The sequence below is a fragment of the Gopherus flavomarginatus genome, chromosome 17 (genome assembly GCF_025201925.1).
Source record: "Gopherus flavomarginatus isolate rGopFla2 chromosome 17, rGopFla2.mat.asm, whole genome shotgun sequence".
Lineage (NCBI taxonomy): Eukaryota > Metazoa > Chordata > Testudines > Testudinidae > Gopherus > Gopherus flavomarginatus.
Window position 1 is genome coordinate 12489356 of NC_066633.1, and position 26377 is coordinate 12515732.

Here is a 26377-nt window from a genome sequence, read left to right on the forward strand (position 1 = left end):
GCTAATGCCTATTAAAGTCACAGCCCACAGCTCAAAAAGAGAGGGAGATTAGCCCAACCAAAGTGCTTTTATGAGAAATAAGAGAGTGCTATTGTTTTATGTGCAAATGCACTAGAAATCTCAGTGTGGAGAGTTCATATTAGATCACTCCAATGAGTGCTCAGTTAGAGAAATTTATTGTAATAGACTAAAATTCCCCTAATCCTTAGTTTAAAAAAAAAAAAACCTGCTGCTACAGAGAAAGATATTCAGTTTAGAACAAGTATGTGTTAAAAGGTTTTCATTCTTAATCACATTAAAAGGACACTCTTCCTGGGCCAAATTCTGGGATTGGGATAGACCAGGTTCTATAGCAACCAATTCATAACATTCACACTCACACACGCATATATCATGGTAAGAGGAGTAGATGAAATCTTTAAAATGCTGTTTTCAAATTAAGGTGGCAGAAAAATACAGAGATGATCAGATATGAGCAAAATCACATCTTGCATCAGTACATACCAATGAGTTTTCTATGAAGCCTCAGTAGCTTTTTAATGGAAGCTAGTAAAACATGCAATAAGACATAGATGGGTATGCATAGTCACTATCCCTCTGTACAGGTGACGGTATCAGACAGATGCTAATGTCCTTCTCTTTGACACAGCTTGGTAGCTGTACTTGCCCTGGCCTTCCCCTGTTATAAAACTTCAAGCCAATTGTACCGTGAGTCTCTCCACCTTGTTGCTGAACTTCATTGTAATGTCTTGATTACAGGCTAAAAAGTGCAATGGAACAGTCTTTGCACAGCCATGAAGTACATTCAGGATGCACTGCTGACTCACTGTTAGTATAGTCTTCTTAAAATATTTATCAGCCTATTGCAGAGGATCCAAGTACTGGCAGGGTCGAAGAGGCTGTCAGATATCCTATCACAGGGAAATGGTACCCAAGCATCTAGCAGCAGAACTTACTGTCCAGAACTCCACACTAAGGAAGTTCATCACTTGAAAAAACAGTCAAAATGAAAAAGGAAGGAGAAATGAAAGTCCTTACAGTATAAGGGCAAGATCCCTTAGGAGTTATGCATTCCAGGGAGCAGCTGCAGACTTTAGCAATAGTCTTGACTACTGCAGAATCCAAAACAAATCAGCATGACCCATGGAAATATTTGCCAGGGTTAAAACGTACTGCCTCGTTTCAGCAGTAACCTGTGTTTAAATCTAACTGGGCTGTCCAAAAGTAATTCATGCAGTGCTAAAGCCAGGCATCAGCACTCATCAACTTTTTTATAAAAATAAAAAGTTTACTGATGGCTGAAAAGCTCAATGGGAAGATTCATTATCAGAAAGAGGGTTTAGGGCAGAGACGGATCATATGAACTTTTAATACCAGTAAAAGCTTTTTTTTAAATGACTTTGGGGTAATCCTTAAAAGCATGAGGTTGTGCCTTAACCAGCAGTTATTTCAACTTAATAGTGGTGTCCTTAATCAATAACAGAGTCTGGCTTAAGTTCAGCAACAGAAACTGTAGAGGTCCCAGCAGCTCTGGGATCATAAAAGTACAAAAGGAAGAGGGAGTGGAGGGATAGTTGTAATGTGTATATCAAGTTACTGACACCAAAAAAGAAGAGGGCCCGGGTAAAACCACCTGGCTAAATACACAACAGGAGCAGCAGTGGGGGAAAAAAAAAAAGTAGATTTTAGGTTTTCCTCTGTGTTTTAACCCCCTCCTCCCCCTCAGTGGTATCCGTGCAGGCTTGCGCACAGGAATGTCACTAGTGTTTAAAAGCAAATCTTTAGTAGTTTCTTTATATCCTTACAAAGAGCAGCAGGAATTGATTTTGCTCTCCCAACTGTTGCAGAAAGGAAAGAAATAACACTTCCCCTCCTGCCTAAGTCACTCTACGTCCCCCACAAATTCAAAACCCTAAAATAGGCAAGACCTAATTTTGGTTTTGTCTTCTTCCAAATACACAATCAATGCATCATCCACCCCAAAAATAATAGTTCAATTAAAAAAAATAAATAAATAGTGTGTATATTTCATGCTGCAAAAAAATGTCACAGAAATGATTTTTTTTTTTTTTGGTTCTCCCTCCCCCAAACAAGCCATCGGGTATTTTCTCCCCCTTCCCGCAACTCAGACATGATGGTACATTCCAACTGGCAATGTGCATTTGTGTTATAAATGAGGTTCTGCTCCTTCACGGTCCCACATGCATCAGGGAGCATCCAGCTAGCTGCAAAAGCCAGAGCAAAGGCCTCCAGGCTTTGAGTATGGTCCCTGCCTGTTCCTTTGGTCCATCTGTGAAGACTCCTTGCTGCTTCCAGGTCTGTACAGGTCTCTACTCTTCTCCTTCTCCATTAATTCCTGCATTCTGTTCCCATGTCTTGAGTCACTGGAGCTTCGTACCTAGCTTGCGCTGTCTGTTTCTGCAATGAGAACATAGAGGTGGCAGAGTGAGGTAGATCCCTGTCACCAGGCATCATAGCACACTCAATGGATAAAGAGGTGGGAGGAATAAAATGAGCTGGATAGACCAGACCACCACATCCAATGTCAAGAGAGGTCATTCCTGCTTTTTACAGGCTCAGGGTCTGGAATAACCAGAGGATCTGTAGGTCACAACTAACGTGCATTAGCAAAGAGGTATATGTGAGAGACCAGACGTGGTTACACAGTGGTTACCCTATTGTGACTCTCTTTTTATGGAATACCAAATTCACCTCACTCAGCACAAAATGGAGCCTTATCACTCCAGATGATTCTGCTCAAATTATACATTTTACTGCATCCAGAGGGACCTTTTACAACACGGGTTGCAACATCTGGTTTCTCCCCTACTGTTACAGTCCCCTATGGCTTTGTGTTTGGAATCACTTTTTCCTGTTTTGAGCATTGGCCTGCTAAACCCAGGGTTGAGAGTTCAATCCTTGCGGGGGGGGGGGGGGCACTTAGGGATCTGAGGCAAAAATCAGTACTTGGTCCTGCTAGTGAAGGCAGGGGGCTGGACTTGATGACCCTTTGGGGTCCCTTCCAGTTCTCTGAGATAGGTATATTTAACCATACAGTCTATTAAAGTCAACCCACAATCTGGCCTCTTTTCACACTCTATACTACCCTGTCCATAAAAGCTACCCACATCAGCTACTTTAATTTTCATATATATAAATAAAATTACAACTGATACAGGTAAATAAACCATTACCCTATTGGTGCATGTAACAGCTTAGATACACCTCCCTGTGTGCAGAACCTCCTACCATCCTGCTTACCTTGCCTCTGCTCTGGTGACTGTGTATTCAAACCACAGGATGTTGGGAATGAGGCTGGTATCCCTGATTAAAAAGAACTCTGAAGCTGGCCTAAAATTATCAAGGTTTGGGGAAGAAAAAGAGGGTGAGAGAATTAAAACATTTTCTTTCCTAATTCCGATAAGCCATGGAGGAAATAGTGTGAAATTTACCACTGCTACCTGCAAGGCAAATCTGGACAGGTTTTGTGTATTTAGAAAACAGCACTACATAATTCTACCAGGAAAAGTGCCATTTTTCCTCCCTTATTAGGAAGTTTTCTAGTCTAGTTAAATTTAACTAGATTGCCATTTCATTTGATTCTCATTTTTTTGTTCGGTGTGGTAAAAGGAGATCTGACCCATTGGACTCAGCCTTTCCATTACAGAGCATTTGGAGAAACAGACGGCAAAGATCAGGAAGCAGCAGTTCCTGGAGGTGCTACCTCATAACACTGGGCTCTCCTCTAGCACCCTTCTTTCAAGGATCTCAAAGTACTTTATGCACAATTACGCCTCACAATTCCTCCTCCCCCAAGAAGTAGAGAAGTATCCCCATTTTACAGATGGAGAAATGGTGGCACAAGTAAGTTAAAATGATTTGCTCATGGTCACACAGAGAATCAGTAAGAAGAGCAGAGAACAGAATCTAGCCGTCCCTATTCCCAGTCCTCTGATCTAACCTCTAGACCATTGGGAAAAACTGTGCACAGTTTAAACTACTTTACATGGGGGTTTGCATTCCTATAGAACATCATAACAATCATTTGGTTTCACAGACTGAAGTATCCCATGATTGGTTTTCTTACACCATATGGTATGAATTCTCTATCCCTGTGCAGGTTGACTAGGACTTTACTCCCTTGCAAGGGTGTCATGCTGCTCCAACTACCAGTTAGTTCAGCACATTTCAAGAGGTAAACACTGTTGTGGCCCCTTTTGTTGTACACTGAGTAAACCTGAGGCATACAGTGCTGGACAAGTATCTGGTTCTGCAGGAGGGTGAGGCCTTGGGAGTTTAAAACAAACACAGAATAGTATAAAAGGTTTTTACCACGCAGCTATCCTTGGGAACAAAGGAGTTAGGATCTCCTGCGTGAACGCGAACCAGGCTATGGCCATGATGCTTCCTGCAACACCTCCGTATAAGACCTGGCTCCAGGTGTGGTAGAGCAGATAGACCCTTCAGATGAAACAAGAAAGGAGAATTACCAAAAAGTCAGGATTTCAGACAAAATAAAGGCATCACACAGTTGGTTACTGTGTTTTACAGGCCCCTGTAAAGGCCAGAGGAAGGTTATCTTCCAGATGTGAAACAGACAAGTGGCACCTATTTAAAAGATATTGAATCATAAAAATGTAGACCTGGAAGGGACCTTGAGAGATCATGCAGCCCATCCTCCCATGCTGAGGCTTCCCCACATCCACTAATGGATAATCAGGAAACAACTTAGACCCTTCTGTGTACATAAATTTCTGTTTAGGAATATTCCTAAATCTGAGAAGCCCAATACCTAAGAAGGTGTCTGCGTGTTTCCCACAGTAGGAGTTCAGACTGGCTGGGGGCCTGTTGCTGTTGGTCCCAGGAGAGAATTTTCCAGAGCCAGCCGCAGATCCTTCAGTAACTCTCCGAAGCCTGGATTTAAAGGCTTTCAGAATATATAGTAATTTTCACTCCATGCATCTGAAGAACTGTTTTTTTTACCTACAAAAGCTTATGCCCAAATAAATCTGTTCGCTTTTAAGGTGCTACCGGACTCCCCATTGTTTTTGAGAATATATACTGTGAAGGGAACTTGTTTTGTCATGATTTTTGCTCACCTCAAATTTATCAGTATGAAGGCTCCATTGCTGCAGACAGCATACAGCTTTTTAGCTGGTAGTGGTCACAGCAGTAATGATCTGTTAGATTATCCTGGCACATAGACATTACTCACACAGGCTAAGTCTGTTCATACTGCAAGATGATGGAAGCCAAACAATTGTGACTACATTTAGACTGACTCTACAAGATGTCATTTCAGTCAATACTAAATGCTTCACATGCTGCAGAAGATACTGGCCCATGACCTAGCTCAATGCTTTTCTGGCTTAGTGCAGAAAAGGGATGAGGCAGACAAAATTACTCTGTCCATATCCTGGACATGGAGGCCAGAGACAATGGGGAGGGAAGCACTGGTCTTCAGTTTTGCAGATCCATGTGTGAAGACAGAGATGCAGGACTCGATGCAAGTCCCTCCTTGTCTACGACCAACTCTCTTCGCAATGATCCAGCCTCCACACAGTTGGGTTTGCAGCCATGGGGCCCCAGTGCAATCACATAAGCTTAAACCACCCATTGGACTGCAATTTTTGAAGTGACTATTGAGGGACATAAGTAGACCAGGAAAAAAAAATCCAGAGAAAAAGAAAGAGCTCCCATTCTGAAGAGTCCCTGGCAACCCAGGACTCCCTCAGCCCCTGGTATTTCCGGCACAGTTATCCGGAACTGAACCACAAATGGGGGAGGATAAAGTGCTGCCAAAAAAACCACAAGGCCAACGGTTAGTACATAGGAATAAGACAAATGGCTGCTCCATACCTACTATATGAGACTAGAAAGGCCACTGTGACAAGGCAGATGGATAGGACGTGTCGCCACAGTAAATCCAGAAACCTGGCATTGTTTGTTTGGTGCATTCTGGGTAAAAGGAAAGAGACAGGAGGAAAGCCATTAGTGCAGTGGAAAAGAGATGGTGACAGAAAGCGGAACACCCACACCTCCAAATTACAGTGACCTAAGGAAGCCATAGCCCTCACTGATGTCATGGATAACCTCTTAACACTCCAGTGCTAATTTATCCAACTGCAGCTGCCAAGAGGATGCAAGGGAGAAAGCCCGACCCCAGTGTCCAGGTGTTAATGCAGATCACTACAAAGGGAGCTAATGTGCCCATAGTACCATTATGTCTGGTGTGGGAGGCGCACAGAGTGTATAAGCAACCATCATGCCTGAGAGCTTCTCATAGCTGCTCACTTGTGTTGGTTACAGTATAGGAGGGTTGTCTGGTCTCATCTGCTCCTCCATAATATAGAGCTGCAGGAGGTAGCCATAGCTGAGCAATGAGGACTTCAGAAGGGGAGTCCTACACCAGAGAATGCAAGCCTAGCACCAGGCAGCAGAGACAAACCATGAATGGGTCATGTGAGAGGGCAGCAGGAATCACTGCAGAGGTTGCAGGGACAAACTCGCTAGAACAAGGGAGAATAGCCTCATGAGAAGATAGCTCTTCTCTCCTCCTCCCTACTTCCCCAATTGCATTCCAGCATGGATTTTGGCAGTCTCAGAATTCAGCATGATTCAAAAGAGACTGCGTCACCAGAGTCATATTCCAAAGGACTCATGCTACTGGGAGCAACAGCATCAGGGGACACCTTCCCCTCACTCCTGCCTTCCCCTCCCTAATCAACATTCTCAGGCAGTGGCAGAGCCCATAGTCCTATATTCAATCTGGGATGAATTCATTCCAGAGGGAATCCCACCCCACCACAATAGATTGCACAGGTCCTGGAATTCCTATAGGAAGGAAAGGCATGCCACCAGAAGGTAGCCACCAATGCCCCCTGAGGTCAAAAGTGTAAAACAGCCAAAACCTTATGAAGCAGCTTCACCTTAAATAAAGGAACAGGAACGAGTAAACAGAAAAAAACCACATGAACTGAGAGTGACTGGATGGCATCCCGTATTTTGTAGTCACCGTTGAATGGGCTTCTGGGAAGAGAAGAAGAAACAGTACGCTCAATACAGAGCAGTAGCCTGAACACTTCAAAGATCCATCCAGGGCACAGTATTGGGGTGCGTGTGTGAATTGACAATACATTTCTCTGATCAGCTGCACTGAAAGAGTCCCTTCCCAACCCCCGTATGAACGTGCAAACACAACATACCAGACCTGAGAGAAAATCACCCTTCAACCCAATTATCATCACCACAGTTCAAAGATAACTCACGTACCCGTTCTTTCCCCCAAGCCACCACGCCATACTTGCCTTCACAGGGCCGTGGCTCACGGATAATATTCTTTATTAGCCAGTTCACTCCTTCGTTGAATGCCAGGCCCCCTAAGAAAGATATCTGTGAAAGAGACAATTGTGTTAGCCTATGACTCTGTATCCATCTCTCAACTTCCTACTGTGTCATCTCAACAGCGATGCATCTCATTAAACCTTTGTGACGAATTTTCCTTAAAGGGACACAGTCAACTTAAAACAAAACAAAATCACCACTTTCTCTGACTTTTTTTTTTTAAAACTACTACAGTTACAAGTAACACTTGAGATTACGCTAAACAAAAGAGATTAGAAAGAATATTTTTCAGTCTATTTACTTTGTGCATTTGATAGCACTTCATATATATTCAGTTTCCACTGTTTGCAGGAGTCTTTCACAGAGCCACAGAAGAGAGAATAATAATAAAAAAAAAAAAATAGAAAATATTGGCAGAGGGACTCCAAGAGTAGTGTCATAGCTAGAATTATTTTTTTTTAGTTGTCTAGATTTTAAATTGACAATATGTTTTCAACTGTTTGCTGCAGACCAACAGAGGGAGCACATACGATGCTGTTGAAATGCTCTGCTTAAAAGGGCGGCTTTTTATTTTATTTTTCTCTTCAGTGAGAAATTTATCATCCTGAAGCTGTTCCCCACAAATTTCTAACATCTTTAAAGGCAAGGTACATTCTGGGCCTGGCCAGATTATAAAAACAGTAGCAATTTCCCTCTGTAGTCCAGAATACTCCTTCCCTCTTTTAGCCCTACCATCCTGGCCAAATTCCAATCTGCATAATCGTATACTGCCTCCCTAAATTCCTCCTCCAGTTTCAAATAGTTATGGGATTTTTCACTTCCTGAGCTAAACTGTAGGTCAGTATACTGTGTGCTGCTAAAGAGCTGTCACACTCCAACCCAATGGTGGCTCCTTTCTATAGGTAGAATTAGTAATCAGCATTAACACCAACGCTTGCTTAGTTGCTTACACTTTTATTACTAGCCCGTTTTCAATTGCTTAGAACTTTGCTGAACTTTGGCCCGTCAGGTTTGTTCTCTGCTCAGGTTGCAGGTTTTGTTTAGAAATTTAAATGAACACAGATCAGCCATTTCAGAGAATGACACCGGGGGAGAAAGGTAGGAAAAAAAAACATGTTAACTTTGGCTCAATTAACTGTTTCTCTGACGAGTTCTTGCACCTCCACGTTTAGAGCAGGAAAGCGAGACTGCCAGAGAACGGTTCTGGACTCAGAGAGAGGTACCTTTTGCTTTTTCTAGGAAAATCTACCAGTACATGGATGAGTTATAAGCCTCCAGGCCTTGCCATTTACACAAGATCAGTAGAGAGTAGTAGCAATTTGCTGCTACAGTCTCATGAACATCCCATGTACTACAGCCCTACAGAGCATTTTTAACATGGTAACTGAACTGAGAACGCTCCCAGGCAGAGCTAGAGCTCTGAACAGGGGACAATGAGGCATCTGTCTACTGACCCTCTGGACTGAGCAAGAGGAGGAGATGCCTTCCCCAGTTTAGAGAAGCCGCATTCCTTCACAGTACCCATTCCTCACGGGCAGGTGCAGCAAGAGCTCTTCATTACGATTCAAGTTACTTTTACCATTGGAGGAAGGTGTTCTGGGCACCAGTAGGACAGTATTAGTTTTAGTCTCAGATCTACTACCTGGTGCTTATAATTCTTTGCACTTCACAGGCTGCAAAATCAACATTAGGAAATGCCAAAATTAAGGTTGTTTATGCAACATTAATTCAGCCTCCTCGTTCATAGACTTTATGATACAGTCTTTAATTATGTCTTCACACATTGTTTGTTTTAGAGGATCCCTGCCTGCCTCATTCACTGCACAGGAGAGACGGTGAATGAGGCAGAGAGTTGCAAGAAGAGAAAAAAAGATGTTATTCTGTGTTTAAGGCCTACACTAGGCCCAGTACAGCTCGGTCTATTTCTGACTTCACAGTGGACTTCCTATCATAATAAATACAATCCGCTTGTGCATGCAAAGATTTCCTGGAGAAATCTCTTATTTTTGAATGCTTTACCTTGCAGCTGTAAAATAAAAATCTTAAAAGAATGTTAAACTGTAACACATATGTACAGGTCAAGTGCAGTGGCAGTTTAATACCTGGTGCTTCATCTGTTGAGGTACCATAACCTCCCCTACAAAGGGGATGGATGCAACAAGCCTTTTCCATCTCTATGATCTTTATTGTATTCTTATTCTTATTTTTTTCTCTCTCTCTCTCCCCCCCCCCACCCAGATAATACTTCTTACATACACATTATACAATCTCTCTCTCTCTCAGAAGGTCTCAGAACACTTACCTTACAATCTCTCTCTATGTAGAGAGCAAGTGAGAGATTGTAAAATAAGTATCTTTGTGTGTGTCTATATTTATTTATTTAAGGATCTTCTGGGATGAAAGGCACCATATAAAGATAAGTGAAGTTAGGGCTTAAGGAAGCTGGATTCACAGTCCTAAAACATTCTTCTATTTACAGAGCAGATACAACATAGGCAGTGGCAATGCAAGCTCCCACCATGCATGCCCCCTGCCAAAGTGACCCAATCTTCAGCAGGTATCACCTCTAGAACTGAAAGGTTTCAGTCTTTATGACGGATTCTATCTTCAGTATTTCTGCTGACTGCTAAATTGGGGAGGTCAATTTGTGCCCAATTTGATTTTTTTTCCTATGATAAAGAAAACTGCCCATTAGAGATTGGACTGGAATTACAATTCAGGTCACATAGGCTTCCAAGAAGCCTTTGGATTGTTATGACTTTCAGTAGCTACTTCCTTGGGCAGCAATCACACTAGTAACCTAGAGGTTTATTACCAATCACCTGAGTTCCCATGACAGCGTTGCTTTATACAAACATAGCAATATCAGAAACCTGATGTCATAAATCCTACTACTGACTCCATTTCACCTGTTTGTTTACAAAAGGCAAATATTATGAATGGCTTGTAATCTCTTGTATGGAATGTATTCAGCCATCCCATCCTAGCTACTTGACAGGACAAATAGCAGAGACCTTGAGGCATGATGTATCGGAAAAAGGACTAGCTTCTGGTCAGGAGAGAAGTGGGAGTCACTCCTACTCTTGCTGTTTCACATACAGAGATGAAATGGGCTTTGCAGGCACACACAGCCTGATTTACAGAGGTCCTGAATACTCAACACCAGATAGACTTGTGGGCGCTCACACTCCCAAAAATCTGACCCTTAACGACTAAGATGACCAGCAAGGCTGCCTCTTATTGAAACTGGCATCAACGTCAGTGATCTTCACAGATTAATACAAACATACAGCACCAAGACAATGACATGGGGAAACCCATTTAGAAAAGAATCTGAAAAATAAAATCACTTAAACATTGGGTAATAAAGCTTTACAACCTCTTGGGGAGAAAAACAAAACAAATACAAGAATCACTTCGTCCTCCATCAAGATTCAGCCAATCTTAGACAGACGTCTTACAGAACAAGGCAACACGACAAACAGCTGAGACGAAGTGAAGAATATTGTATTCACCTGCCACCAGAGGGACAATTTAGAGAGGCCGAACATAATTATCCAGACTGAAATTACCAGTAGTATACTGGCTTAACATCTCCTCATTTTACAAAAAGTATCAGTGACCACAAGTGATCAGGATCCATGTTTACATCTCATCCAACAGACAGCAACTCCATCAGCACAACACTTCCAGAGGGGAAAGTGCATCCCACAAAATTACAAATACCATCTCCTGCAGGATATGAGGTATTCTTCCTATTCCTGTATCTCCCGTTCATCCTGCATGACCCTGCTTAGCCCAAGATCTCATGGGATCACAGCACAAGACAGAAATAATAATAATAATATTAAAGTCCCACTTTAGTTTCTCACAAAGAGAGGCAGAAAATTTGCAACAGTCACTGAAATGTATGGCATGTCTGGTCCAGGAATTCAGGGAAGGGACACTATAGGGCAAGACAGGGCAGTGAACTAAGGCCTGACAGTAATTCAAGGGTATCACAATTAATTGCGATTTCCTCTAGGCGAAGAGGTCACATTTGTTATGGTAGCTCTGTAATGGCAAATCTCTCCTGCCTTCGCCTCCCTTCTCACGTCTCCTGCCATGTGAAATACCTGGGGTGGAAAGAGGAAAACTCACCGTATGAAGCTCTCTCTTGAATATGATGAGTGTAACAAAGCCGACTATGATGAAAATTGGACAGAGACTCAAGTAGGCTAAGAGCTGACCAGAGAAATCACCTGAGGAAGCAAACGAGAGAAACAAATCAGCCTGCATTTTGTGTGTGCTTGCCAGCCACAGACACTGCCATTTGCTAGTGCTTCAGAGCTCACTGTCAGCAAAGGTGTGAGTTCACCAGATGAATGGCCTAGCATTACATGGCAGATCCAGGCTCCCTTCCTTGAACTCTGCATTTCATCCCAAGTGCTAGCAGGGACTGAAGGTGCTGAAGAGCAAGAGTGGTAGGTATTAGCTTCAGGATTGGGACCGGAGGGAAAACGAAATGAGCTTAGCATAATTCAACTGCAATTTCTGTCCGCCACCTTACAGCATGTATTAAGAGGCTGAGAAGTTTCCCACCTAGACAGCCTCCCATAGCTAGAGTTGGGAAGCTGCATTACAGAATCTCACAGAAGAAAACAAAGCCTCTCAAGAGCCATCTGTAATGGCTTCGGATAGAACCAATCGGGGTAGACAAATGCCAGAGGTGAAAAATGGCAATACATGGTACACACTATCTGACTCAGTCCAAATCACCCTTGCCTACTGCCAAAGCACCACATCTTTGTTCACTTAAAAGAACACGTGGTCCCCACGAACTCTTTTGGAAAAGGTAAGCCTAGGCTCAAAGCAAACAGGAAAGTGCCAAAGTCATTTTACTCCAAGATCAGCTTCTCACCACAAGAGGAGTTTTTCCATTTATTTTTAATAGAAGATATTGTTAAAGACATAAATCAGCAGCATCATTTGAAGATGCCAGTCATCATTGCAGATTCAATATGAAATTCACAGAGGAAAAGACATCCCAAAAGGCTTTGCTACACTGGAGATATTTTTAAAGGAGGACTGGTATCAGCTGAATTAAGAAAGGGTCAAAGCCATTCTATGCTAATCTCCAAAGGACAGCAAGATCCTTCCTATCTCATCACATGGCCACAGAAGGATCAATCCCCATCACTAAGCACCTGATCCCTCCTGCCCACCTGTTAAGAAAAGAGAATATTTCTGCATGACTAAATACCTGATTCCTTCCTAAATCAGTTTCACTTCCTTCCACTGTATAATAAAGAACGTTTTCCCCAACACACTCTAATTGCCTCATATTGAGCTGAACAGCATTTGCCATGATGAACTTTAACTTCAATCCCTGAAGGAAAGTATTCTCACTGTTACAAAATTCACATTGCTGGGTGTATTGCCAGATGGTTGTTCAGTCACCTCAGACACACAGTGCATACTCCCTTCCCATGGCCGGCTCTGTGTCACTTACAACCGGGAAACACCAAGAGCATCAAAACCAAGAGAATGGGCTGAAGAGTTTCTTTCTGCAAAACCAATGGGAACTTGGAGTTAATTGCAGAAGAATCCTACAAAAAAGTTTTGTTTCGATTTAACATGGGGTCCCTTAATAGATCTTTGGTTCACTGACCTTGAACAGTCATTAACATCAATGCAAAGTGGGTTTCAAATGCTACCAGATCAGAAGGATAATTTTTTATGCCCACTTTGCACTGGTGTAAGTGACACCACAAGGTGTGAGTGACTCCACAAGATGCCAGAAAACAGAGAATCAGGCTCCTTACATCTAAACATCAAGAACTACATAAATGCAAGAGGAACTCCACCTTAAGTGACTGTTAACGTCATATGCCTTCAGACTGGACAACCAAAATTGTACTGAAGTCCTGGGTATGCTTTCAAGTAGTCTCAATTCAAGGATTATCTATTAGAGATGGTCTCTAGTTCAGGGATCATTGTTTATCAAAAGCATTCACTTTGCTAATCTGTAGTATATATAAATTTTAAAAATTTGGTTAGACTAAAATACTGTAAAATTAATTTAAAAAATAAATAAAATTGTGGACAATTTTTACTTTGTTTTCTGAAGAGGGACTATATTTCTCCCATAGATGGTGTAAGAATATCTTTACAAGCAGTTGGTCTTAGATAAAGTCACACTGGATACAAAGTAGAACTACAGAGAGCATAACAAAGATTCCACCAATATCATACAGTAGAACCAATACGGTAAGTCAACTAGTCAGCAATGGCTGGTGACCTGGGGAAGAACCTGAGGTCAAAATCCATGAACCAGCGCCTCAAACACAGAATGCTGTATAGATGTATAACAGGGATCATTTACTCAGGTAATCTGAATCCTGTTTGAAAAACTTGTTCAGCACTTGGAACTAGGGCTGTCAAGCGATTAAAAAAATAATCACGCTTAATCGTGCTGTTAAACAATACTAGAATACCATTTATTTAAATATTTTTGGATGTTTTCTACATTTTCAAACAAATCGATTTCAATTACAACACAGAATACAAAGTGTACAGTGCTCGCTTTATATTTATTTTTGTTACAAATATTTGTACTGTAAAACAAAATTGTATTTTTCAATTCACCTAATACAAATACTGTAGTACAATCTCTTTATCATGAAAGTTGAACTTACAAGTGTAGAATTATGTACACAAAAAACCGCATTCAAAAAATAAAACAATGTAAAATTTTAGAGCCTACAAGTCCACTCAGTCCTACTTCTTGTTCAGCCAATCACTCAAACAAGTTTGTTTACATTTTCAGGAGATAATGCTGCCCACTTCTTGTTTACAATGTCACCTGAAAGTGAGAACAGGCATTCGCATGGCATTGTTGTAGCTGGTGTCGCAACATATTTACGTGCCAGATGTGCTAAAGCAGTGGTCCCCAATCTTTTTGGCTGGCAGGTGCCAGCCGAAGGACCACTGTGGCGGTGGAGCACCCGCTGAAATGCTGCCGAATTTCAGCGGCGATGCCTCTCGATGACGTCGCTTGCCATTGACAAGCAACGTCATCGAGAGGCGTCCCCGCCGAAATTCGGGAGCAACGCCTCTCAATGACATCACTTGTCGACGACAAGCATCGTCATCGAGAGGCATCCCAGCCAAAATGCCACTGCGGCATTTCAGCAGGTGCTCTCCCAGGGGCCAGGACGTGGGCACATTAAGATGCCCCCGCAGGCGCCATGGCATTGGGGATCCCTGCGCTAAAGATTCATATGTCCCTTCATGCTTCAACCACTATTCCAAAGGACATACATCCATGCTCATGATGGATTCTGCTTGATAACAATCGATAATAGTGTGGACCAACGCATCTTTATTTTTTCATTATCTGAGTAAGATGCCACCAGAAGAAGGTTAATTTTCTTTTTTGGTGGTTCGGGTTCTGTAGTTTCTGCATCGGAGTGTTGCTCTTTTAAGACTCCACTCCTCATTCCTCTCACATTTTGGAAGGCACGTCAGATTCTTAAACCTTGGGACGAGTGCTGCAGCTATCTTTAGAAATCTGATATTTGGAATATTCTTTGTGTTGTGTCAAATTTGCAGTGAAAGTGTTCTTAAATCAAACAACATATGCTGGGTCGTCATCCGAGACTATCATAACACAAAATATTTGGCAGAATGCAGGTAAAATGGTGGATGAGGAGACATATAATTCTCCTTCAAGGAGTTCAGTCACAAACTGTTTTTTTTTTAATTAAAACAAGCATCATCAGCATGGAAGCATGTCCTCTGGAATGGTGGTCCAAGCATGAAGAGGCATGTGAATGTTTAGCATACCTGGCTCGTAAATACCTTGCAATGCTGGCTACAAAAATGCCATGTGAACACCTGTTCTCATTTTTAGGTGACACTGTAAATAAGAAGCAGGCAGCATTATCTCCCGTAAATATAAACAAACTTGTTTCTCTTAGCGATTGGCTGAACAAGAAGTAGGACTGAGTGGACTTTTAGGCGCTATAAAGTTTTACATTGTTTTGTTATTTAGTGCAGTTATGTAACAAAAAAAAAATCTATATTTGTAATTTGCACTTTCACAATAAAGACTACAGTATTAGTATGAGGTGAACTGAAAAATACTATTTCGTTTGTCATTTTTGCAGTGCAAATATTCGTAACCAATAGTAATATAAATTGAACACTGTACACTTTGTTTTCTGTGTTGTAATTTAAATCAATATATTTGCAAATGTAGAAAAACATCCAAAAATATTTAATAAATTTCAATTGGTATTCTATTGTTTAACAGTGCGAGTAAAACTGTGATTAAATTTTTTAATCATGATTAATTTTTTTAGTTAATTGCGTGAGTTAACTGAGATTAATCGACAGCTCTACTTGGAACAGAGCAGTGCTATCATATATTAAACACTATTAATACCAGTAGGGTTCTAGCAGAGCCATATTCTAAAGCCATACTACGGAGTAGACTATGTAGGTGGATAGGTACCTAAGTAGTGATGTGTTGACCGTGAGTGATTGTTTCTTGCCTGGCTCTCAGGAAAACGACCCTGCCTGTCAACACTGGTCAAGCAAACCATGCTAGAAACCTGCTAGCAATAACGTACTCACTAGTTTAGTAGATGGTTGTAGCTAGTGCAGCTCTGATCCAACGGCGGAAAGGGCATTAAATCTTCGATGGATAATGCATTGGGAGCAGAAGGGGAATCTGAGAAAATAGGGCCAGCTATATTTTCAAGTTTTAGAAGTGGCACAAGTAGATAATATATTATCTATTCTTACAGAAGTTTATTCCCAGGGAAAAATTAATAAGCGGCTAAAAAATTAAGGGCTTCCATGGACCTGGTTTAAAAACAAGATTGTGCAACTATTTTTTAGTTTCCTCACTCCCTAAACCTCTAAAAGCTTAAAAGGGATGGCGTAAGGTTGAGAAGAATGATTCCATGAAAAACAAAAAATTCAGTATTAAGTTTTATTTTAACTCAAACATTCCCTAGAGCATTTTGGGCTCAAGAAACAGAAGATGAAACTGACTACTTGATTTTAAGTTATCCAAAATGCAAATGGATGAAGCAGCAGTCATGGTGAAAAGCACATTAAATTTTCTACATTAGCCTCTGGCTATGTTTATATATTTATTTTAAAGTATGATTTTTACCCAGCATCCCCTTTGGCACTGACTGGAAAGATGTGAGGTTTACCACTTAAGCATAACCTGAATGTAATGTGAAAATATGAATTAATGGCACTGTTACCACATCCTATCACGGGGTCTTGTTTTACCGCTGTCACCACTGTTTCCTATAGAAATGTCTATTTGTGGCAGCGCTGTTTATCACACAAACTTGCGGAAAAAGAAGCAACCACAGACATAGAATACGAGGGTTGGAAGGGACCTCAGAAGCTCATCTAGTCCAACCTCCTGCTCAAAGCAGGACCAATCCCCTGACAGATTTTTGCCCCAGATCCCTAAATGGCCTCCTCAAGGATTGAACTCACAACGCTAGGTTTAGCAGGCCAATGCTCAAACCACTGAGCTATCCCTCCACCCATGGTTGGTTACATGATATGAATATGTTCTACTCCATCAATACTTTCTACACTGATGGAAAAGTGGATGAAGTGTTATAATGTGTCTTATTTTTCCATGAGACTGTCCATATCCTACCAGTACAACTTGCAGGACATTAAGAACAGTCTCAAGCTATCTTTGAGGATGATGTGGCATGACAAGGTTCACATCATGACACATTTCCGCTGGAAAACCAAGCTTAAAGCACTAAGATATGAAAGAAGCATTGGCTCTGAAGAGCTACAGTCCCAGCAGAAGTCACAATAAAGAACAGTGGAAGAAAGAACAAACAAACATTCTTATAGAACATACAGTCAGCTAGTTAAGTAGCAACAACTAAGTGCTAAACAACTATATTTTTAAATTTTTAAAAACTATATTTTAAATTTCTGCACATATGCAGAACCCTTTGCTTATATGCCTCGTTTACTTATACATACTAACTTTGTTAGTGCCCAGCGCCACCTAAACATGTTTAGCTTCTCAAAGTCTAGAATTTTTAAAAGGGTACTACGCAAAGAAACTAGCAAAATTCTCCATATTTCTTTAAGAACAAGAGTTGCTATGCCACATCTTTCTATATCAAGGTCAATTTCTCAAAACAGAGCCTCTTACGGACACCTCCCTTCATTTTTCTTAAAGAAACGAGAAGTCAGAGATCCTTAAAGATCCCAGTTGTCCTGAAGAAAAACATGCTCATATAATACCAACAGACTCTGGTCGTCAGTGGGCAGGATCGAACCTGGGACCTCTGGAGCTTACTTAGTCCATGAGCCTCTACTGCATGAGCTAAAAGCCAATTGGCTGTTAGCTAAAGGCAGACTGACTCTGACTCTCGTCGGTGCCACTAGAGGGGACAGAACACCACACCCAGAAGGTGTGTGAGTTACACTTACATGCACACATACCAGAAACTTAATGTTTCTCCAGTGGAAGTCACCCTGCAGACAAGAAATCCCTTAACAGGACAGATAGAATTTCAAGGTTCCAGGACTATAAGTGAAAGTGATATTGGGACAGTATTAGGACAAGCTTGAAAAAAAAAGATCTGCTTTAATACAATGAGAATAGCTGCTGAGTTATGTCTCACCATTATGTTTCTGTGATGTTTATTTCTCCTTCCTGCATGCTGGATTTTACATTTATTAGTAATAATTCTTTGACTGGTGCTTGCAGCCATCACTGCTCCTATCTCTCCAGGCCTCTTTGCAGTTTTCTTCTGTCACAGTGTGTTTGCTACTTCTCCAAATTAGATGCAGAGAATGATCACTCCTGAATTACACCAAAGGAACACTCAACAAAGACATGGAGCAGCTACGCCAGGGGTAGAGAAAGGCTGTTTGGTCAAAAAGTTCCTCTGGAAACTCTGGACTCGATTTCAAAACCAGGGAGCATCATTTTTTGGCAACTGAAAAACAGGATGGCAGCAGGTCTCCCGCCACATTAAAAAGTATCCTAAGAGGAGAGATTTTAAGGACCATTGCCACAGTGCATCAGACCACTGGGTCTTCAGGAAGAATTTTAGGGGAAAATATAATTACTAACATTGGAATTTCACCAAGTCATGCAAGCTAACACTCCATCACCAAGAATAAACAAACAAACAAACTCCAACACCACCAGAAGTGCTGTTTAGAGAATTTCAAAGTACCAACCCAACCTGCCCTTGCTAGCTGGAGAGACTAGTATCATCATAACACAAAATAGGTTGGACAGCAAGCATGCAATGTCAAAAGACAATATGGAGTCCAGTGGCACCAGACTCCTTGTTGTTTTTGTGGATACAGACTAACACTCCCTAATAAAAGACAGTATGGGATCGCACTGAATCACAATGATGCAACAGCTGGGAAAGGATCTGTCCTGCAAGGTTAACCGCTGTTGAAGGGACTTTGACAGCTGCCTTTCTAAGTACTACTCAAGGCCCCAAATCAAGCCCTGTAAAAAAGTTTCCATGCAAGGAGCCCAGAGGTTGTAATCTGCACATCTCCCCGCAGGGAATGCTATCATCTGACCAAAGCTCAACACCTCCAAAAATATGGTCTGCTTACACAGTCCTGCCTACCCAGAACCCACTAAAAATAATCCTGAAAACTATTTCAGGACCAGGACAACATCACTGCAGCACCACAAAACAACAATGCTTTCAGTCATGACAGCATTTCATCGGGACGCCACGAGAACAAGTCACTACAACATCATGGGGACAGGACAGTTCAATGCTGCAACACAGCAATGCAAAGTGACATGCGTACCACGTTGTGAGATGGCAACATAACGTGGGGACAACTTGCATCCCAGCATCTCTGTGCCACTAAGGCAACTCTACACCACGGCAGCTGAGAACACAACAAGACAGTAAGGGGAGAACAGTGGCACAGTGATGTCATGACACAGTAATACTGTGAAGTGATGCTGGAACCTCTTGTTGTGAGAGGAGAGGTGCACCCTTGGCGTTAGCACATGGCAGTGACAGCGTAATGAAGAATAATGAGAAGCCACTGTAATGAGATGGCAAAGCAGCAACGTGGAGGGGTGACATGGCGACACACTTCAAGGCAGTGACACGTCATGATCCCCAGGAGCCTGCTGCAGTGGGGCTGAGGCAGGTCCCCTGAGACCCCGCCAGCTCCATGCACTCAGCAGCCCCTGAAGCTAGAAGTCCAGAGCCTGGGATGAGCACATGCGCAATATAGAGCACAGAGGGATCACTATCTGGTAGTAAGTCCGGCAGCACCAGTACGCATGCGCGTCCCTAGGGCCCTGAGCTGTTGTTCAATGGCTCGCTATTTGGCAGCTGCCACCCCGGCGCTGGGACCCCAATCACCCTGAGCTGAGAGCTCCACACTCTCATGGAACCGGGACCACGGAAGAGACTATAGAGGTATTCAAGCGAGCTTTACCTGCAAGATACTCGACATGGGTGAGAGAGACCGGCCGCCAGGGAGCAGGGAGCGAGCACTCTCCGACTGCGGCCATTTTACCCGGATACCGGGCCGGGCCGCCACAGCCAATCGGAGCGCACGCAAGGGGCGGAGCGGCCAATGGGCGGGGGAGATAAAATGGATAACCAATGGCTAGGCGCGGCAGGTGAGGCGCCAACCAATCAACAAAAATCTAATTAAAAATCCAATCCGGGGAGCCAGATAGCCAATGAGAGGCTAGCATTGCTGTCCAATCCAAACGAGACACAGGTAGCTATAGTCCCAATCAGGATACGGCGGGGGTCATAATGTTTTATCATTGGTGAACAAAATTATGCAGATTAGCCAATCAGCAGTTGCACTTGGTCTCATTCTTAGCCAATCAGATGTTTGGCTAGGTGGTGGATAAGGGGTCTAAGGGGTGAGAGGGGCAAGCTGGCAATTTTGAGTTAAAATGGCCTCCTCGCCCCTCCCTCAACCCAAGCAGGGCAAAAGCAAATGGGGGTGGTTCTCAAACAGCAGCCTTATGAGCTGTGAGGCCCAGAATTACCTCACCTCGTAGTCCTGACGACAGAAAATGGGGGAATAGGGGCATTTACCTCAGCCACTACCCCATTGATAGGGAATGGGGGACCAGAGTTGACTCATTCCCAAGCTCACTGACAGAAACACAGGTTGGGGGTCCAGGACCAGAGTTAACTCATCCGCAGTCCCATTGATAGAAAATGGGACCTGAGGGAATGAACCCATGAATTGCCTCCTTCACTGGTCCTGTTGACAGATAATGGATGTGGGAGCAAAGGGCTCTGGCTTGCTTCCCTGGGTGGTCCTGTTGCCAAAAACTGGGGAGACAACAGAAGGAAATGGAGCTGTGAGTTTTCTCTCCCTCAACCTTTAAAAAAAGAGAAGGGGGAATGGAGGCCTCTTGCCCTACTGTCAAAATCGAGAGCTAGGGAAACTGGCAAAAGTTACCTTCCCTCTTCAGACCCAGAAAAGGAAGCTGGGTTAATTGGGGAATGAGCATCTGTTTTAACTGTCAGAAAAGAGGTTGGAGAATTGGAACATACATTGCCCCTTCCTCCACTGCCCAAAGTGGTGTCGGAGATGAGTAGAGAAGACAATGAGTTGCTTTAGGGGAAGCTGTGGTAGCTCCTACAGCTCATGGCTTGCAAGTGGTGGAGGCTACCCATAAGTGCAGGGTCACAACCAGCCCTTACTTGTGAGGAAGACTGGTGAAGATCTGGGAAACCTGGGGGGTGAATATGAGAGCAGCCATGGTGTTGTGCTGCACAGCATCATTCTGATCTGGGAGTACAGTCACACACACAAAACTGCTGTGGAAACTCATGAATTAATACCATGCCAAGGAACCACCCTTTGAAACAAGAGTCTGCTAGCAGCAAGTAGGGCAGACTAGAAGTGTGGGAGGTATGTGTCAGTGGGAACAAGTAGTTAGAGTTGAAATATGCCACTCAGACTGTGGGTGATTTTAATTTATCTATTATTTATTTTTCTGCAGAAGGATGGTTGATTGACAAATTCTTGCATGTACTGAAACTACCCATTTTATCAGTATTTGGCAACATGGAGAATATGGAATTCCTCTTTATGATCAGACACAGTGGACTATAATTACATCCACATCTACTTTATAGCTTTGCAGGTAACGATGATAGTTTCCTGAGTGGCACTAAAAAAGGAAATGTGAGCAGTAAGGGATTTAGTATTGCATTTTACCAGAGAACATGGTGCTGCTGCCTTCTCTGCAGTTTGAGTGGTATAAAACTTTTGTTGGAAATAGAATGGGGGCTAGGTAGCACTGTGGGTTAAGGCACTATGTTTTTGGCTTTGTTCTTCAAAGTGTATATTTAGTCACTAAGGCCTGGTCTACACTGGGGGGGAAGGGATCGATCTAAGACACGCAACTTCAGCTATGAGAATAGCATAGCTGAAGTCAACATATCTTAGATCGACTTAGATTGACTTACTTTGCGTCCTCACAGCACGGAATCGACAGCCGCCACTCCCATGTCGACTCTGTTTCCGCCTCTCACTGTGGTGGAGTTCCGGAGCTGATGGGAAGCGCATTTGGGGATTGATGTATCATGTCTAGGAGATGCGATACATCAATCACTACCTGCCAATCCGGCAGGTAGTGTAGCCATACCATGAGTGAAAATAAACATGGGGATCTCTTTCTCTTCCGTATTTCAGAGGGGTAGCCGTGTTAGTCTGTATCAGCAAAATAACAAGGTGTCCTTGCGGAACCTTAGAGACTAGCAAATTTATTTGGGCATAAGCTTTTGTGGGCTATAACCCACTTCATCAGATGCATGGAGTGAAAAATATAGAAGGCAGGTATAAATATACAGCACATGAAAAGATGGGAGTTGCTTTACCAAGTGGGGGGTCAGTGCTAACAAGGCCAATTAAATCAGGGTGGATGTGGCCCACTCCTAACAGTTGACAAGATGGGGTGAATATCAACAGAGGGAAAATTATTTTTTGTAGTGACCCAGACACTCCCAGTCTTTATTCAGGCCTAATTTTATGGTTTCAAGTTTGCAAATTAATTCCAGCTGTGCAGTTTCTCATTGAAGTCTGTTTTGAAGATTTTTTGTTGAAGAATGGCCACTTTTAAGTCTGTTATTGAGTGTCCAGGAAGACCGAAGTGCTTTCCTACTGGTATTTTAATGTTACAATTCTTGATAAGTGATTTGTGTCCATTTATTCTTTTGCATAGAGACTGTCTGGTTTGGACAATGTACTTGGGAGAGAGGCATTGCTGGCACATGATGGCATATATCACATTGGTAGATGTGCAGGTGAACGAGCCCCCGATGGTGTGGCTGATGTGATTGGGTCCTATGATGGTGTCCCTTGAATAGATATGCAGACAAAGTTGGCAATGGGGTTTGTTGCAGGGATTGGTTCCTGGGTTAGAGTTTTCGTTGTGTGGTGTGTAATTGCTGGTGAGTATTTGCTTCAGGTTGGGGGCTGTCTGTAAGCGAGGACACCATCACAGGAATGGGCCACATCCACCCTGATTGAATTGGCCTCGTTAACCCTGACCCCCTACACACACTTGGTAAGGCAACTCCCATCTTTTCATGTGCTGTATATTTATACCTGCCTATTGTATTTTTCCCTCCATGCATCTGATGATGTGGGTTATAGACCACAAAAGCTTATGCCCAAATAAATTTGTTAGTCTCTAAGGTGCCACAAGGACTCCTCGTTGTTTTTGAACAAGGAAACTTGTGAAGAGCAAAACAGCTTTTAGGAATGGTAAAGTCACTCAAGTTAAAAGCTGCAAAGAAAATGGGCCTGTGCATGTAACATTTCTTATTAGAATATGGAGGAAGTCACAAACCTAGCTAAGCCAGCCAAGGTAAGAGATGAGTGTTTTTTGGTTTATTTTTGTTGTTGTTTGATGGCAGCCAAATAACGTACGGATTAGTTAAGATCTATCCCTTGATCATGTTCAACTAAATCTTTTAAATATTTGACTTTAGGGACAGGAGAACTACTCCTCTCCCCTGACAGTTATAATGTAACTAGTTTCAGGTGGCGATTATGAATGAATTTAAACAGTGAATCCCATGCTTGGCTTTCCAAGAGAAAAGGTAGCAATTATAGATAACAGGCACTCTCTATTGAGAGTAGATGTTTACTGCAAAAGTTAGATGTTCTTCAAAAGACTGAATTAAGGAAGTGTGAAGGATTTCCCTTTCATCACTGAAAGCCGAACAGATCCTGTTCTTCCAGAAATACTGAAAATGATGTCAGTTTATATTTATAATGTGACAAGCAGTGAAACCTCTCTTGGACATAATTATTAGAGGTACTTCAATGAGAATGTTTAGTGGAAAGGAATCTGTAGCAATATTAAATCAGTAAATGATACAGTAAGTGCTCTTATTCCTTATCAAACACCTCTGAGCAGGCCTGGACACAATGGAGTTCTCACAGTAATCCAATATTCAACAGGAAAATTATGAATGTTTTAGAAGTATCAAGTAATCCTCAGTATCCCTGTACGAGGGCCTTCATCATAATTCAGCTACGCATTATCCTCAGTGTACAGATGGGAAGACTAGCACAGCACTTTAGGGACTTGTGTCTATAAGAAGCTAGGACTAGAACACAAGATGAGTCATAACCTATAGTTCTATGTTCTAACCTCTAAAACATGCATTCTCCTTCCATTTGAAAGCTCTGGCCATTATTACATTAATCAACCTCTGTTTAAAGTTTGGTTTCAAGGGATCTGTGTAGGCTGCCTCCATGAGCACTATCTATTAAAAGGGAGAGTGCACAAGGCTATCTGAAAGGTTTTTAAATCACTTTTTCAGGCTCAGCTGTGTTTCATTTGGGAGATTCACCTAAAGTGCAGGTTGAAAAAGTATCTTGGCAATAAGTTCTAGCACATAAGTATGAACTGACCCATAGCTAGAGTGACCATATTTCCCTATGCTGAATATGGGACACTTGGTAAAATTACTTGTATTCAAGCACATTCAAGTGCAAATGTTCAAATGAACATCAAGGTGACTGAGCCTGTTAAAAATAAATATTGTATAGTTGGATTCTTTTTATTTACCTTCTTATCTTTAAGGCTTTAGGGTTCACACGGGGAGAGGTGACACACTCCCATACACCTCTCTCGGACAGGGGTGTGTGGCTGACTGACACGAGCCTTCCTGCCTGGCACTCTCCACGCCTGGCTTGGCCCCTGGGATGGACCCATCTTTCTTGGTGCCACATCTTCCCATGGCAACACATGGGAGGCCACACAGGGCCACAGGCACCCACCCCCATTTTTTATGAGGCTTCACATCAGAATGTGGCCAGCAGCAGCCTTTTACTCCTGTGCTGTAGGGAAGGGATGGGAGCTGCTTCCAGCTGGAGAGGAGCCAGGAGGGATGACCTGGCCCATGTCTTTGCAGAGCTCATCTCTCCCCACCCTTCTTTCCCTCCCCCTCCCCATCTGGAAGCAGCTTGTCTCTTCCTACTTGCACAGCCTCGAAAGGCAGCTAACACCTCCAGGTTACTGCTGGCCACCGACAACCGGCCACCTCTTGTCTGCCCTCCCACCGCTGGCTACTGCACGGGCAGGAAGAGGTTAAGCCCTAAGGATGCATTGTGCACTAGAGCCCAGGGAACCTGGCAGCAGGGGCTTTAGGCCGGAGAGGTGGCTCAGCAGGGGAGGGTGCTTAGGGGACAGAGCAGCCCTGTGTTCCTGGTGTGGGTGTTTGTTCCTGCCTGGGGGGCTACTGTGGAGCTTGCAGGATTGGGGGGCAAACAGGCTGGAAATCACTTCCCCCTCCCACTCCAGAGCTTAGCTTAGCTGTGGGGAAGAGAGGCTTCCCTGTGCCAGTGCTGTGTGGGGCTTTGGCACATGCCGGGCTTGGCTCCTCCTGGCCTGCGCCCTGGCCCGGAGGGTGTTGGGCTTTTCTGGGGTGCCAGCCCTGCCAGAGGCAGTGGGGGAATGAAGCCTGCCAGCCAGGCTGTTGGTGAATGGAGCACTAGGACCAAGGGCTGGTTCTCCACACAGCACGGGGAGTGGGATGTGCCCCACCAGGGGGGATATGGAGGAGCTGGAGTGGTGAAGGGGCAAAACAGGGAAAGGACCATCAGAGGGGGAGCATGTAAAGGACCGAAGGGTGGGCAGCAGCAGTGACACATAACCAGCCACCACCTGCCCGCACTCATCAGGCACTGCAGCTAGCAATCAGTGCCAGCTAGAAATGGGATGGGAGGCAGAGCCCTGCTGGCTGAGAGCCAGCACACAGCAGGGGCTGTGCTGATGGACCAGCAGGGGGAGCAGCCAACCCCACACATTGCATCTTCGCCTCACCACCAGCCTTGCACACCTACCCCCATCGTCAGCCACGGGACTCCCCCAATCACCGCTGGTGGATGGGAGACTGGCAAGCAGGGATCTGGCAGCAGCAGGACCAGTCAGTACTAATGGGGGTGAGAGGGAACAGAAAATATGGGACAGTTTGCCCGTTTTGGGAAAAAAATCAGGACACCCGCAGGATGGCTTAAATATGGGACTGTCCCTTTAAAAACAGGACATCTGGTCATCCTACTCAGCTCAAACCAAAAGAACAGAACAGGAGCTTCCCACCATCTCTTGTGAAAATAACATTGCAGTTTTCAGGCCTCTCCCCAGGGCTGCCTGCGGGTGGGGGGGGGGGGAGACAAGTGGGGCAATTTGCCCCAGGTCCCACAGGGGCCCCCACAAGAATATAGTATTCCATAGAATTTCAACTTTTTTTTAATGGAAGAGGCCCCCAAAATAGCTTTGCCCCAGGCCCCCCTCAATCCTCTGGGCAGCCCTGCCTCTCCCCTTATATTCTTAAATCCACTATTCTGTCCCTCTTCCAAAGCTTTAGCGTGCAGTCTTTTTTTTTTTTTTTTTTTTTTTTTTTTTTTGAAGATAAGAATTGCTACACTGAAGCAGTTCAGTGGCTTATTCCGTCTGGTGTCTTGCAGAACCAGCTATTTCAGAGGGAGGTAC

General features: G+C 43.4%; 1 protein-coding gene across 2 annotated transcripts; it reads right to left on the reverse strand.

Annotated features, from left to right (window-relative positions):
• Positions 1–157: 157 nt before the first annotated feature.
• DOLPP1 (dolichyldiphosphatase 1) lies at positions 158–19920 on the reverse strand. Of its 2 annotated transcripts, XM_050926209.1 has the most exons (8): positions 19828–19920; positions 11485–11585; positions 7308–7392; positions 6930–7029; positions 5860–5958; positions 4333–4461; positions 3262–3351; positions 158–2418 (listed from the first exon to the last, which is right to left on the reverse strand). In XM_050926209.1, exons 1-8 carry the CDS (start codon positions 19901–19903, stop codon positions 2382–2384), a joined length of 717 nt encoding a protein of 238 aa, XP_050782166.1. In that variant the 5' UTR covers positions 19904–19920; the 3' UTR covers positions 158–2381. The 2 variants fall into 2 exon arrangements, with proteins under 2 accessions (XP_050782166.1, XP_050782167.1); XM_050926210.1 differs by lacking the exon at positions 11485–11585 and having other exon boundaries at positions 19828–19913.
• Positions 19921–26377: the final 6457 nt, after the last annotated feature.